Source organism: Tupaia chinensis, unplaced genomic scaffold (assembly GCF_000334495.1).
Source record: "Tupaia chinensis unplaced genomic scaffold, TupChi_1.0 Scaffold000231_1, whole genome shotgun sequence".
Lineage (NCBI taxonomy): Eukaryota > Metazoa > Chordata > Mammalia > Scandentia > Tupaiidae > Tupaia > Tupaia belangeri.
In genome coordinates, this window is record NW_006159706.1 from 1,059,041 (window position 1) to 1,073,850 (window position 14,810).

Consider the following 14,810-nt stretch of genomic DNA (forward strand, 5'->3'; position numbering starts at 1 on the left):
AGGACCTGGGAAGAAAGCACACAGGAGGATGGTCATGGGGGGACCAGCAGTTAGTGTAATGGCTATGTCACTGAACTCCAACATAGCCAACTGCGGTTCACGTCCCGGACCCAGTGGCTTAAAACTCATGCCAGGCACATGTGTGTGTGCGTGCCCAAAGTCCCGAGAGGAGAATGGAGGAGAAGGGATTGCGGCATGGCCATCCCCTCTGGGGGGTGATTTCTCGCTTTCTGTCTCTCTCTGTCTGGCAAGCGCATGCGCCCGATAGCAAAAACTTCTCAAAAAAAAAAAAAAAAAGGATGGTCAGCTTCTAGGCCTGACACCATCACACAGAACTGTGTAGGCAGGGCCTGGGCTCAGGTGGGTCCTGCCACCTCCTTTCAACAGGCTGTGCTTACTCTTACTACTACAGCCCTGAAACCTCAGACAGACAGAAACACCCTCCTCACTGACAGAACACATGCCTGCCTCTCTTCCCCAACAGGTCCTCAGCACTATGGGCTCCTTGACAGGATGGGACTTTGCATCTGCTCGCTCACCATTCAACACACATATCCTGGGCACCGACTGCACGGGGCAGAGAACACGTGGAGCAGACACACTGTGCCTGTCCTTGCAGAGCTCCAGCCCACCCAGAGACAGTCACACGGAGCAAACGATAACCCAGCTAGCTGCAGGGAGTGGGGCTGGGGGTGCTCACCACAGGCACCCAGATTCTAGCCATCACACCATGACTGCTGGTGTCAACTACCCCTAATGAGTGGGCACACAGACCATACAATTTAGACTGGCTGCGGTCTGTAATGAGGCCCTAATACGTGGGATTTGAACTAAATATCCATTACCTCAATTACAAAAATATTCATGGTTTAGCAAATATAAAAGATACAATGTGAGAAACTGAATCTTTGTATTAAAATATTTTTATAAAACTTGCCTTCCTTCTGCTCTCGCCCCCTAACAGACTTCCTAGTGTGTATGGGTGGGGGAGTCAGGAGCGTCTCCCCTAAAGAAGCTCCAGGTAAAGTGGAGATCCGGCTGCCTGTGAGCAGCTGGGGTTGTCTCCCCAGCTCATCCCACCCCTCCAAGCACACCTTCCCTCACTTCTCCCTCACCCATGGAGAAAGCCTGTATGGAAACTTCAGATCCATTCAGCGCCACCTCCTTTATGAAGCTCTGCCCAGCTTCTTTAGACCTTGTAACCGCTTCCTCTCAGAAACAAGGCTGGAAGTCTCCACAGCTAGTGTTTATGCGGGTGTAACAGATTAGCACTTTGTGTCTAACGCCAATCCAATCCAAGCCTTTCCGCTTCTATAATTCTCATGACCACCTGAGAGACAGGCTCTGTACTACAGACAAGGAAACTGAGCAGTCATTCATTAGTACCCTGCCTGAGGTCACATGGTCAGCAGACGACAGCGAGATCTGCACACAGGCAGTGGGTTGAATTAGTGCTCTTAACTGTACCCTACTTTGCTCTGGATGTCCCATGGACTCAGTGGCTTCACATCTGGCTCCACCACTCACAGGGCTAAGGGCAGTCGGCACCAAGCCTGGCCCGAGCAGGCAGTGATCAAAGACACTCCCTACTGGCACTCTGAGCAAAGCCCTTGGCTTGCTGAGTCCCAGGCTCTGGGGACCAGCTGGGGGTCTGGGCCAGCAGAAACCAGCACTCAGAAGCTGTGAAGCCCCAAGGCCTTGTTCCAGGCCTTCCAGTTTCTAGGAGTTTCTCCCCTCTTCTCCTTCCCACCAACTTCAGACAGCCTCCCCAACTCAACCCGGCCAGTGTCCTCTGGAAGCCTGGCTGTTAAGGAGAACAAATTCCCCTCCTCTCAGCTGTTTATTCACATGGACTTCCGTTTGCTCCCTGTCCTGAGGAAACATGCCCGCATCTCTCATCTAGGAGACAACTTTCGAGATGCCTGCACAGTCAGTTAACTCCCACCTTTCTCTGAGAATTACTCTCCTCATACCTGCAGAGTCATGGGGGAGAGGCCTCAGAAGCCTGTTTCTATTGCATGAGCTACCCCCTTTCTCCGCGGCCATCACTAAGTAACACTGCTGAGATGGTCACCTGACCTAAGTCAGCCCAACCAGAAACTTGAGCATAAAGATCTATGGAAGGAGTGGGTCTACTCGTGGCCAGGTCAGCGATGGGAAGGGGCAGACACCCTTGCTGGATGGAGCAGCAGAGAAAGCCATTTGCGTAAGGAAGAACAAACTAGAGTGGAAGAAGAAAACCGAGTCCTGAAGGGTGTGGGTCCATCTTTGGGTTCTACAAGACAGGTCATATCCTGTAAATGGATCCCTGTTGTTATTTAAACAGACTAAAACTGCTTCCTGTTATGAGAGACCCAATGAGTCTTCAAAGACCCCCCCACTCCCCAGGAGCCATAGCTCATCCTTGGGAGGCAGATGTGGGGTGCCCTCTGCTGCATTCCCAAGCTCTCTCCTAGGCTCTTGCCACAGGGCAGCATGTCCCTTGGCCACCTGGACTTCCCTGTCATGCCCTCTCATTCTCTAAAGACCAAGGAATCTGCCTTAATAGGCTTCTCTCTTTTTAAAAGAAAACTTTTATTTATTTATTTAAATTTATGGAGCCAGCAGGTGGCATGGTGGTTGAGGTGCTGGACACTCTCACATGGCCAACCACAGTTTAAGTCCTGGATCTAGAGGCTTACTTTCTCACTTTCCCTCTCTCTCTCTCTCTCTCTCTCTCTGGTCAAATTAAAACACATGAATGAATAAAGTCTTAAAAATGATGTAAAAAATACATTTATTTATTATTGTAACTATTTTTAAATTTTGCTACAGGGCACATGCACTCACCAGAGAGATATGAGAGAGAGAGAGAGAGAAAGCCACCAGGTCTGGGACTCAAACCATGGTTGGCCATGTGGCCATGTGGGAGTTTGGCACCTTAACCACCACCACCACACCATCTGCTGGTCCCAATACCCAGTAAGCTTCTCCTTTTCTACCTCTGTCACCTACCTAAGGGATCTTACTACCCAACCTGTTTATCTGATGTTCACATCTCTAGCGACCTCCTTCACTCATCCTGAACTACCCTCCACCAGTTAGTCGCCTGACCTGAAACTCCCTAGAATGATTCCCTTGTGGAGGTTTTTTGTCATAGTTTTTTGTCTCTGTGAGTGTAGGGGAGCACCCCTAACAGGGTCTTCAAGCCATGATCTACCCCCACCCTCAACCATTCCAGATGACAGACACACATGTGCTGGGTATGTACAGGAAGACCTTGAGATGGAACCTGGGACTTTTTCATGTGGATCCAGCTGCACTACTGCTATGCCACCGCCTGGCTCCCATCTTTTTTTTTTAAGTTTTTGCTATAGGGCACGTGTGCTAGCCAAAAAGACAGAGAAATCACGCCCCAGGGGGGATGGCCATGCCGCAATCCCTTCTCCTCCATTCTCCTCTCGGTATCTTGGGCACGCACACACACATGCGCCCAGCGTGAGTTTAAGCCACTGGGTCCAGGACTCAAACTATGGCTGACTACATGGGAGTCCAGCAACATGGCCATTATGCCAAGTGCTGGTCCCCTGGTTCCTATCTACCTTGGATTCTTACACATAAGCTTCCTGACCCACTAGTCCAAATTCTCATTGTTGTTTTTGTGGTTCACCCCACTGTATCTATTCAATCTACCATCCCTCGGTCTCCCTCCAGTCCAGCAAAAATTAAATTCTTCTCAATTAGCTTCTTTCTTGGGACCAGCAGTTGGCATAATGGCTATATAGCTGGGCTCCCATGTAGTCAACCGCGCTTCGAGTCCCAGACCTGGTGGCTTAAATTCATGCCGGCACGTGTGCATGCGTGCCCAAGATCCTGAAAGGAGAATGGAGAAGGGATTGTGGCATGGTCATTTCCTCCAGGTGTGGGGTGTTTTCTGTCTGTCTGGCGAGCGCGCAAATGCCCAATAAAAAAAACCTTACAAAAAAAAAAAAAAAAAAAAAAAAAAAGCTTCTTCCTTTGTCTCATTCAAACTCCAGGCCCTCTCCTGTCTCATCCCCGGGCCTCAGTGGCAGCAGAGTTTCTACACTCTTGGCAAGCCTGGTTGACTTTCAACCGCACTCCCCACTCCCATCACTTCACAAGGTTCCTACTCCACCCAGCCCTTCACGTTCCTACTGCACAGAGCTAAAAAAGGGGCTTCATCCATGAAATCTCCCATCTCCCTGCCTGCCCACTAGCCCACCCTTCCACCTTCCTGGGAAGGCCACTCCAGCAAGGCCTACTCTCGTTCCTGGAACATCTACCTGCCTCACCTCCCTTCAGTGTAGGAACGTGCCCAAATCTTGCCTATTAGGAAAGCTGAATCCTGCACTGTTTTCTTGCTATCTTCTCCTGTCCCAGCTGGGGAACCCTGAGCTTACTCCAGCATTTCGCTAAGCCTCCAATTCCTCATCTATAAATTGTGAATAACAGAGATGCTGTGAGGACTGAACGAGAAAAAGAATTTTCAACATGCTATGCCTACAGCCTGGTACACATTAAGAATGCAGTAGAAGTTAGCTAATATGTATTATTAATTGTGACTCCTCAACTCTCTCTGTTCTTAACAAGAGCCTCCCTTCCAGAAGACTGGGTATCTCACTCCTAATACCCTATAACTTGGCTTCTGTCTGAACCACTCAACTGAAATTGATAAGGTCACAAATGACCTCCCAACTGTCAAATCTAACAGACACTTTTTCTATCTCACAGCCCCTCTTGTGGCCTTAGGAAATAGACCACTCCCTCCTTTTTAAAACTGGGGTTTCTCTTGGTATTCAAAACTCACCACTCTCTGGTTTCTTTCCCTCTTCTCTGATCAGGCCTTTCAGCTTCCTCTGGCTCCCCTTTGCCCACCTATTGCTTATAGGACTTTAAAGCTTGAGCACTCTTCCTTCCAATTCCATTCATCACCCTAGAGTATATAAGAGAATTCACATCTACACTTCCACCATTTCCTCCAGTCTACTTACTGTTCCTTCCCATGCTTCAGACCAATTAAACATTTATTTTCTTTATTCATACTACAGTGAGTGTGTGTGCTATGAAAGTGTGAGACAGACAGAGGGGAGCACCAGGATCTGGTCACGCTGCAGTCCCCTTCTCCAGCCCACTGGATCTTAGGCCCTCACATGTGTGCCTGGTGTGCTTCAGGCAGACTGGGCCAGCAATTCAAACCATGGTCATCATGTGGGACTTGGCTTCTCTTGGGCACGCATTACTGCCATGCCACATAGCCAGCCCAGAGCTTTGAATCTATTTATCTGATGAGGTTTCTACCTGGAGGTCCCAGAGACATCTCAGACTCAGCCCCAATTAAACTCTTTGTTTCCTTTTTTTTGGGAGAAGTCTTTTTTTTGTTTTGTTTTTGTTTTTTCGCTATAGGACGTGTGCGCTTGCCAGACAGGCACAGAGAGACATAGAGACAGAAAGCGAGAAATCACCCCCCAGAGGGGATGGTCACGCCACAATCCCTTCTCCTCCATTCTCCTCTCGGGATCTTGGGCATGCACGCACACGTGCCCGGCATGAGTTTTAAGCCACCAGGTCCAGGAGGCGAACCGCGGTCGACTACATGGGAGTCCAGCGACATAGCCATTACGCTAACTGCTGGTTCCCATCTTTGTTTTCCTCTTAATCCTGACTCTCCTTCCTGTGTTTCCTTTCCTAATGAGTAGTTGAGCCAAGTCATCTAACTCCTCAATGTCTCTCAACTCTTCCCCCCAACTTCTGTTCTCCTGCACTTCGTTATAACCCCTCTGCTTTGGTCCACGCCCTTATCTCACCTGCATCTCTTCAAACTTCCTAAATGTGGGTCCAGCAGTTAGCATAATGGCTATGTCGCTGGATTCCCATGTAGTCGACTGCAGTTCGAGCCTCGGACCCAGTGGCTTAAACTCATGCCGAATGCATGTGCATGCGCGCCCAGGATCCCGAGAGGAGAATGGAATAGAAGGGATTGCAGTGGCAATTCCCCCTGGGAGATGATTTCTCGCTTTCTGTCTCTCTGTCTCTGTCTTTCTGGCGAGCGCACGTGCCCCACAGCAAAAACCTCTTCAAAACAAAACCAAACCTCCTAACGTCACCAACTCACCTTCTTCCTTCCTCACCTCCTCCTCCTCTTTCCTCCTAGAATGGTATTTCTGTAATGCAGATCTACCAACTCCCTTTCCTTCTCCTGCCCCCTTGATAATGTTGATGCCTTCTGACCTGCCTTTGACCCCAGTGCTGCCTGATGAACTTGGGAGAGGCTGGAGAGACATGAGAGCAGTGTGACAAGTACTTCCACTCCTTTCCTCTTGGTGTCTGGCCCTGAGAAAGTATGCCAGCACTAAGAGGTCTCCCTGTGGCCACTGCCTGTCTCAGACCACAGATTCTCACTAACACCTAAGTAGAAAGCCCCCGGAAGGCCACATGCGTTTTTGAAGCATATCCTGAAAACTGACTTATTTAATGCCATCCTCAACCAGGCTTTCACCATAGTTGCTTACTGTAACAGCCTCAAGTCAGTCTCCCTGCATCCCCTCTGGCCCTTCTCTAAGTTTTCTCTACACTGCAACTTTTCAAACACAACGTTCTTCTGATGGCTTTCTATTGCTCTCAAGATAAAGCCCAAATTCCTAACAAGGCCTGCTCATTTTGCATGGCCCAGCCCTTGGCCACCTCACCAGTTTCAGCCACTCCAGCTCCCCTGCTCTCGATTCTCCAGGTTAGCTTCTCTTGCAGTTGTTCACCTGCTGTTTCTCCTGCCTTAAGGCCTTTGCTCATGCTAATTCCCTTTTTCTGCCTGCTTGCCTAGACTTCAACCCAATCCTGTTTCAGCAGGGAAGTCCTTCCCAAGTCTACAGACAGGCTCAGATTCTAAATACTTTTCCTTCATGGTGCTTATCACAGTCTGTAGTCAGACTTTTTTCCGTTTTTATTTCTCAACTAAACTGTCTCTCTCAGTAGACTATAAGCTGTATGAGGGTGAGAAGAGTGCCTGCTGGGCACCTACTGATTGGCTGTAGCATGTACCCAATAAATATCCACTGCCCTAATGAACACTTCACTGAGCAAGACAAATTACGTGTATATGCTATAAGTTAACTGACCATGCACATCCACAAAGGAACGTAAAGACAGAACTATTTTCTGAGTTAATGCTGCTAAGACCATCATAAGCCCCATCACAACATTTTGGTCCCATAAATAACAGGCTATTCCATCTAGGTTTGTGTAAGGATATTCCACTTTCTAATGTCTGCACAAGGACAAGATCACCTACCAACATACTCCTAACACACTTCTCAGAACAGCCTCACCATTAAGTGATGCACGCCTATGACTGTTTCCTACCTATTTGTGCATGTAATCACCTACACATACACACTACACATTAAGGATCAATGTGCTTGAGGAAAATTAGGATGAATTTAATTTGATACAGGGCGTGTGCACTCACTGGGGAGAGATAAAAAGAGCGTAAGTGAGAAATCACTTTCTAGGGGGAATGGCCACATTAATCCCTTCTCCACTTCCCTCTCAGGATTTTAGGCACACATGCACTCACCATGATTTTCAAGCTGTTGGGTCTGAGACTTGAACCTCAAAGTCAGCTATGTGGGATCCAGCCAACTTAGACTCCACGCTACCTGCTAGCCCCGTGTAGGATGAATTTATTAACTGAAGAATTTTCTCCTTAACTTACATGGGAGGAGACCATCCTGTTTTACTTTTAGTAGCCAAACACCCTGGCTGGCTCTGTGAACCACCACAGCAGCGCAGTGTGTTAGGCCATAAATATCTCCAATGAGGGAGGGACAGATAGACTTGAGTATTTTTCCAATGAAGTCACACAACTGGATACAATCAATAAATGCAGTTTCCACTGTTCTCTCACAAAGACGCAAAGATCAAATCAACACCACCCTCTACCACTGACCTGCAGGTCTTGCTGGAGACTTCTCCTGTTCTGGGAGCGGTGGGACCGGGGAACCTGCAACCGTCTCTGGCTCAGGCTCCTCCACAGGCTTTGGGAGAGGCACGGAGACTTCTCTGGGGGGCGGTGAGACTGAGGGAACCGTTGTTGGGTGCTCCTCTTCCTCTTCATCTTCAGAAGACTCGGATGAAGAGGAGGATGATGAGGAGGAGGAGGAGGAAGAGGAGGAAGACGAAGAGCTGGAGGAGCTGCTGCTCTCGGAGTCCGATGTGCTATCATTCTCACCATCTGAGTCAGCATACAGAGAACATTTGGAGGACGAATCGCTTTCCTCGTCCTCGCCTGGAAATCCAGAAGTGGTAATCAGGCGAGGTGGGACGACCCTTCTTTGGTCAAGCTACAGGTTCATTCACTGACTCACTACCGTGGATGTGAAGCTCTACCCTAGGAGTTGAAAGGTCTGAGGGGACTTCAAAAAGTTCACTGGAAAATGAATTAAAGCACCAGCTTACTTTGGTGCCAAAATAAATTTTAAAGCTACACATAGTTGTATAATAATACACATTTTCCATGGACTTTTTTGAAAATCTCGTGTATGTCAAGGAGCTGGATAAGCAAGCAAAGTGTTCCAAGTGTGGTAATCATCAGCATAAGGTGTGAGGGAGCACGGTGAGGATGAGCCCTGGACTCTGTCTGGAGAAGCAAGTCAAGGAAGGCATCCTTGAGGAGGAGGAGATGCTGAAATCAAGGACAGAGTCCACCAGCAGGTAAGGGGCTTAAAGAGGTCAAAGGCAAGAGAAGGTGGAGATCTGGAGACTGGCAGGCTGTTTGCTCTGATACCAAATCTTTTCCCCAAGTGGGTCTTCGGGACATGACTATGGAAGGGATCCTGGGGTGAAATAAACAGAAAATATTGTATTTAAGAAATCTATGAACTTCACAGTCTTTGAGGAACGTAAGTGGGGGAATTAGGACAGAAGGTGGTGGTGCCTGGGGAGGGGACTGGTGAGACAGAGCTGAACTGGCAGGCACGGGCTAGACTATAAACGGTCTATACTGACAGGCTGAGGAGTCACCCTGGGGAGAGCAGGAAGCCAGGAAAACATTTTCCAGAGGAAAATAACAGGTCAGGGGTACATTTTAAAGAAGATAACCCTACCAGCAGTCTGGGAAAATAAAGTGGAAAGGAGGAAGAAGAACAGAAACAGAGACAGGGAAATCAGTCGAGGCACCACAAGAATCTACTTGAGGAAGGCAGGGTAGCAGGAACAATGGGGCCACAAACTTGAGACATCTTCAGGAGACCAAACTGGGTAAAATGTGTATGCAAAGGGGTCTGCAACTTGGACTCTTAGCACACAACCCTGCCCCCTGCTTCACTGAAGAGAGGCCCTTAGGCCATCATTCTTGCCATCCTGTCTTCTACTGAAATGGCACTTCTCAGAGGCATTCCTTGCCCATCATATGGAAAATAGTGATTCTTTCCCGTTTCCCAACCCTATCACTCTACCTAATTAACCTATGTTATTCGGAGAAGCACAAGTCTCTACCTGAAGTGCTAGTATTTGTTCATTTGTTTGCCAAGTCTCCTCCCCACCTCCAACAAGTTCTGCAAAAAGCAGGACCATATCTGTCATGGTTGCTGCTGTGTCCCCAACACTCATCATAGCACCTGCCAAAGAGGAGGGGCTCACTACGTATTTCTGAACAAATGAATGAAAAGGAAGACTAAACCATGTACCCAAGGCCTCAATGAATGAGTAACAAACAGGTGTTCAGCTGAAGCACAGAGGAGTGTCTGGTGATGGCAGCTGTGAGGAGGGGAGAGGGAGGCACGACTTGGTGGCTGGGCCTTAAAGGAAGAGCAGTGCTGAGAGGCACCATCTGGCGGCATCGAGGGGCAGGAGGAGAACGCAGCAGTGCTTGGGAAAGTAGCGGGCTCTGGTGGGTTGTCCTCAGGCAAGCTGTGTTTCAGTGGGAGAGGTAAGCAGGAGGCAGCATTGTGAGTACTGGGTTACTGTTTCCAAGGGGCCCAGGGTTCCAAGGATATGGCTAAAACAGTTGTTCCTTGTGGAGGACAAAGGTGGCCAATAAATCCAGCAGGAAGTAAGGTGAGCCCCCCAACCAGAATTCTATGCAGTGGTCTGCGCTCACCATCTGATGCCTCTGTCTCCTTCTTAGTGGTATCCACAGCGTCTTCTCGCTCTTCATCTTCCTCATCTTCCTCGTCGTCTTCCTCATCCTTTAGGAAAAGAGACAAATAGGGACTCAGGAAAGGCACAACTGGTCCTCTACGAGGCATAGCTGCCTGGGCTCCAGCCCAGAGAAGCTGGCTATGGGTACAGGGACACTAGCAGGGACTGGGTGCCCTCACCGCTCACCTTCTCTGAGGAAGACTCCTGGGATGCCTCTTCCCCTTCGCTGTCCAGAGCAAAGGATTTGCGGTGCTTGCCCTGGGTCTTGCCTCGCTCTTCGTCTCGCTTTGGGGGCTTGGTCCCTGATCGTCCTGGCTCTCCAGCCTCCTTTTCTCGCTCAGGGTCTGGGCCGGGTAAGGCAGTACGGTAGGGCAACTTACCATCAACAAAAAGTTACCATTCCCCGACCCCATGCAAGAAGCTTTACATACACTACTACCCAACTCCTGACCAGTTCTCGATCTACAGACAGGAAGCTGAAGCTCAGTAGAAGAACACAAAACTTTCACAGGTACCTAACACTTCATGCAGTTTATTTTTAAATTCCACCCTTTTAACTGCTCATCCTTTTCTCAGTCTGATGGAAGAGAGAGCTGACTTGATATGCCTGGCCCAAGAGTACTAAGGCCAATGGGTCTCCAGAGAAGCAATTCTGACTCAATGAGGAGGGTTCCCAGCCATGTAAGTTGTCAACCACTAGCTCAGACCAACTGGGAGGAAGGTTGTAGGAGAACATAGCATTAGATGCTGAACTTAGGTAGATGACTTGCTTAACTTCGAAATCCTGTGATTCTAAAGTCATTTCTATTTTAAGGGGAGAAAAACTAAGATAGAGAACATAAATCATATTAGAATAAGAACCACAACTAAAACTCAGGGACAATTCTCTACCTGCTTCTAGAGCCTCTCAGAACAGCTTTATTTTATTTATTTATTTTTTTGGAGAGGTTTTTGCTATAGGGCGCGTGCGCTCACCAGACAGACAGACAGAAAGCGAGAAATCACCCCTCACGGGGGATGGCCACGCCACAATCCCTTCTCCTCCATTCTCCTCTTGGGATCTTGGGCACACACGCACATGCACTCTGCGTGAGTTTTAAGCCACCGGGTCCGGGATGCAAACCATGGTCGACTACATGGGAGTCCAGCAACATAACCATTACGCTAACTGCTGGTCCCAGGACAGCTTTATTTTAACCCTGTACCAAAATCTCTACTTGGCTCCTTGCCTTCAAGACCTCCTGATCCCACTGTCTCTGCCTCTAAGCATAATTCCAACCAGAACTAAGCGGCCTTCCCTGCTCTCCTGCCTGACATCCCACTCACCATCTTCATCTTCTTCAGCCGGAGTTGAGGGCCTGGGCCTCTTTTCTTCACTGGCCTCTGAAATTTCTGATGGCTCTTTCCGTTTTACCTGGAGGGCAGGGCCCGTTTAGGACTCAAACAGTCACGGTTCCCGACTACCCCTGACCCAAGGAGGAGGGTGGGCCCCCTCTTTCCCCTGCCCCACCCTACTTGGCAAGACCACAGTTTGGTACCTTGAATGAAGGCAGCCGTAAGGCCCCTCGCAGCCCGGACCCAAAGGCAAAGGCCTCAATGCCTGTAGTACCCCCACTCTTGGCCCAGTCAACGAGGGACAGCAGGCCTGGCTCTTTGAGCTTTGTCTTTTCTTTATCCTCTTCCTTGGCTTGCTGTTTGGCTGCGTTCTGGAAAGGCTGTAGGCAGTAGGAAAACTGAGCCCCAGAACCTAGACTCCAGGCTTTGCTTCCTGCCTAGAACACTCCCAGACCCCAGGAATAAAGAAAGGCACTCATTTGCTCCTCCACTAACCTGCATCCATATCACGCCTGTACCAGCCCCTAGACAGGTGCTTTCTTACATTTTTGGGAGAGAGGTTTTTGCCATAGGGCATGTGTACTCACCAAAAAATCAGAGAGAGACATAGAGGCAGAAAGTGAGGAATCACCTCCTAGAGGGGATGGCCATACCACAATCCCTTCTCTTCCACTCTCCTCTCGGGAATCTTGGACACGCACACACACACGCCCAGTGTGAGTTTAAGCCAGTGGGTCTGGGACTCGAACTATGGTTGACTACATGCGAGTCCAGCAACATAGCCATTAAGCCAACTGGTGGCCCCTGGACAGGTATTTTCTAGTCAGCCCATCACGCTGAGCCCATCAACCTTAGGAAACTGCAACCGTTCCACTTCACAAATGGTGAGAATGAAAACTGAAGCCCAGAGAGTTAAGGGCTTTGTCCACTGCAGGTGAGCAATGGAGCTAGGACAAAAGTCTTCTGCCTCGCAGGCCCATGCCTGTCCACAGCAATGTCCCCCAACTCCCCTGCCCATTTCCCTCTGTGTGGGGTAGTCTCACTCTCCAACTGCTTTGGCCATCTCTCCTGTTTTGAGCTGTGCAGCCTGGCAAAGCCAGAGATCTATTTCCTTGAGTGGCACCCAGGGTTCCCCAGCCTGACACTGGCCCTTACCTTGGCCTTCTCCTCCTTGCTCTCCCACCACTGGTCAAAGGCTCCAAAGGCCACGTTCTCCACCATCTTGCGGTTGAGGTCTCGCTGCATGATGCTCTTCATTTCTTGGACTAGGGTGGCTAGCACCCGGCCCACAGTGCCTGCTGACGGTAGGGCCTTGCCCTCTGCCAGCTCTGCTTCCTCTCTGGGAGGTAGCCGGGTCTCTTCTCCCGAGACTGAGGCAGAGGGCAGGGGCTCAGATGTCATAGGCAAAGGCAGGTGGTAGGCCTCCCGGGAGTATGCCCCTCGGCCTTCTTGCCCTTGAGAGTACAGAGCATAGGGCAAGCTATAGGCTGCCTCCTGTGGGGGTGGGAATGGGAGGAAGGCCTCCCCAAAGGCTCCACCAGGAGGACCAGCAGAGGCAGCAGGCAATCCCTTCCCCTGCCGCAGCTGGTGAAGCCGAGTTAACATCTGGGTCTGCATCTGGAAGGACATGGGCATTCCTCCCCACTGAGCCCCAAGTCGATCCATGAGTTCCAGGGAGTTCACAAAGTCATAGATGTGTGGAGGTGGTGGAGGCGGTGGAGGGTACTCAGGGGGCGGTGGCCCGTCAGGTCGGGGTGGGAGGAGGTAGGCAGGTTGGTGAGGGGTGTCGGGGCTGGAGGAGGTGAGCCACCCCTGTCATCATCGGAGATCTCCATGTCCTCTCCAGAAGAGCATGGAGAAGCCTGTGGGGGTGCAGAGGAGGGTCACAGAGAGATACTGCCTGTCCCCTGGGGTTTTCTTCAAATCCCTGTTCTCATGCCTAGTTCACCTCCCTCTCCCCCAGGGCCCGATCTTGCCTCCAGACCCCAGGTACCTCCTCTGGCCGACCCCAATCTCACCTGGTTCTGTCCGTTGGCCTTGGGAGATTCTCGGGTAGCCCCTGGTTCCCCACTCCCTGTAGGTGCCACATCCTCAAAATTAGCTGGGGCTGGAGGGGGTGTGCAGGGCCCATGACCAGATCCAGAAGGCACCTCACTCCCTGCGTCTCTAGCCCCAGGGCCTTCACTGCTGTTCTCTTCCTCCTCCTCTGTATCAGAGGCCAGGAAAGAAAACTTGGAGCGCTGCTCCTTCAGCAGCATCTCAATGCGGGAATCCAGGCTGCTGTGCTGAGCAAAGGGCACACTCTCATTGGTGGTCTCTGGGGCCGGGGAGCCGGAACGGGCAGGTGAGGCTGGGCGGGGGGATGTCCGAGCTTCTTCTCTCTCAGGGCTGGGCCCCCCACCTCCCCCACCTCCACCAGGTTCTGGAGGCTCTGGAGGTGGAGCCTCTGAGACAGGGGGTCGGTAGTCCTGGTCAGCTGGCCGGCTGGGCTCAGGAGGCAAGTATGAGGTGTAGGAAGGTGGGAAGCGCTCAGGTGTGTTTTCTGCGAAAGAAGCCCCAGGAGGCTCCTCTCGAGTTGTTCGGCGGGGTGGGTAAGAACTATGACGTTGGTAGCGATTCCAGCTTTCGTAATACGCCGGATAGGTTGAGTCAGAACCACGAAATTGAGAGGACGAGGATGACGAGGAGGAGGAGGAGGAGGTTGAAGACAATGAGGACGAAGAGGAGGAGGATGCGGAGGTGGCTGCAGTGGTGGCTGAGATGGCTGTAGAGGCAGTGGTGGGGGCTGAAGATGCTGAGAAATGGCGGCGGGAGAAGGAATCTTGGTAGCTGTTCTCTGACCGCCGGGGCTTGAAGGAGGTCGAAGTGGTGCTGGAGAAGAAGCAGAGGAGTTAGCTGGGCTCATCTCCACATGACCGCCCCGAGCTTCCTGGGTCTCAGTGCCCGAAGCCTTGCTATACTGCCCACCAAAGAAATGTTGGGTTCCTAGCCAGTGAGTTCCCTGAGGATCACAAGTTGTTGGTCGAATCCACAAACAAACTAGGGCAGATAACTCCCAGCTCCCTCTTAAGAGACGTGGTAGCCCCCAACATCTGATGGCTGGGGCTCTGATGGAGTCTGCTCTGTACCTGCTGGAGTAGGCAGAGTCCTGAGAGTAGGGGGTGCTGCCCCGAGATGTGTAGGGAGTTCCTTGGGAGGACTGAGGGGTAAACTGGCCAAAGGAAGATGGGGTGTCTTGTCGGCTGCTGGAGAAGCTTGTATCCTGGGAGCAGGGAGTGCCATTGCCAGGGGTGCCCACCACAGCAGTGCCTGCTGGATAGGCAGCTGTGTCAGAGGAAGAG

At 50.7% G+C, this 14,810-nt stretch overlaps 1 protein-coding gene across 1 annotated transcript in view; it reads right to left on the reverse strand.

Moving 5' to 3' along the window:
• SETD1A (SET domain containing 1A, histone lysine methyltransferase) overlaps positions 1 to 14,810 on the reverse strand; it is a 27,260-nt gene that overhangs the window by 5,648 nt on the left and 6,802 nt on the right. The window contains 10 exon segments of the mRNA XM_006148269.3: positions 1,963 to 1,973; positions 7,943 to 8,281; positions 10,094 to 10,181; positions 10,321 to 10,478; positions 11,461 to 11,548; positions 11,673 to 11,849; positions 12,625 to 13,253; positions 13,256 to 13,331; positions 13,488 to 14,340; positions 14,598 to 14,810. The exon segment at positions 14,598 to 14,810 is cut by the window's right edge and continues 41 nt beyond it. Of these exon segments, the coding sequence (XP_006148331.2) occupies positions 1,963 to 1,973; positions 7,943 to 8,281; positions 10,094 to 10,181; positions 10,321 to 10,478; positions 11,461 to 11,548; positions 11,673 to 11,849; positions 12,625 to 13,253; positions 13,256 to 13,331; positions 13,488 to 14,340; positions 14,598 to 14,810 (2,632 nt within the window).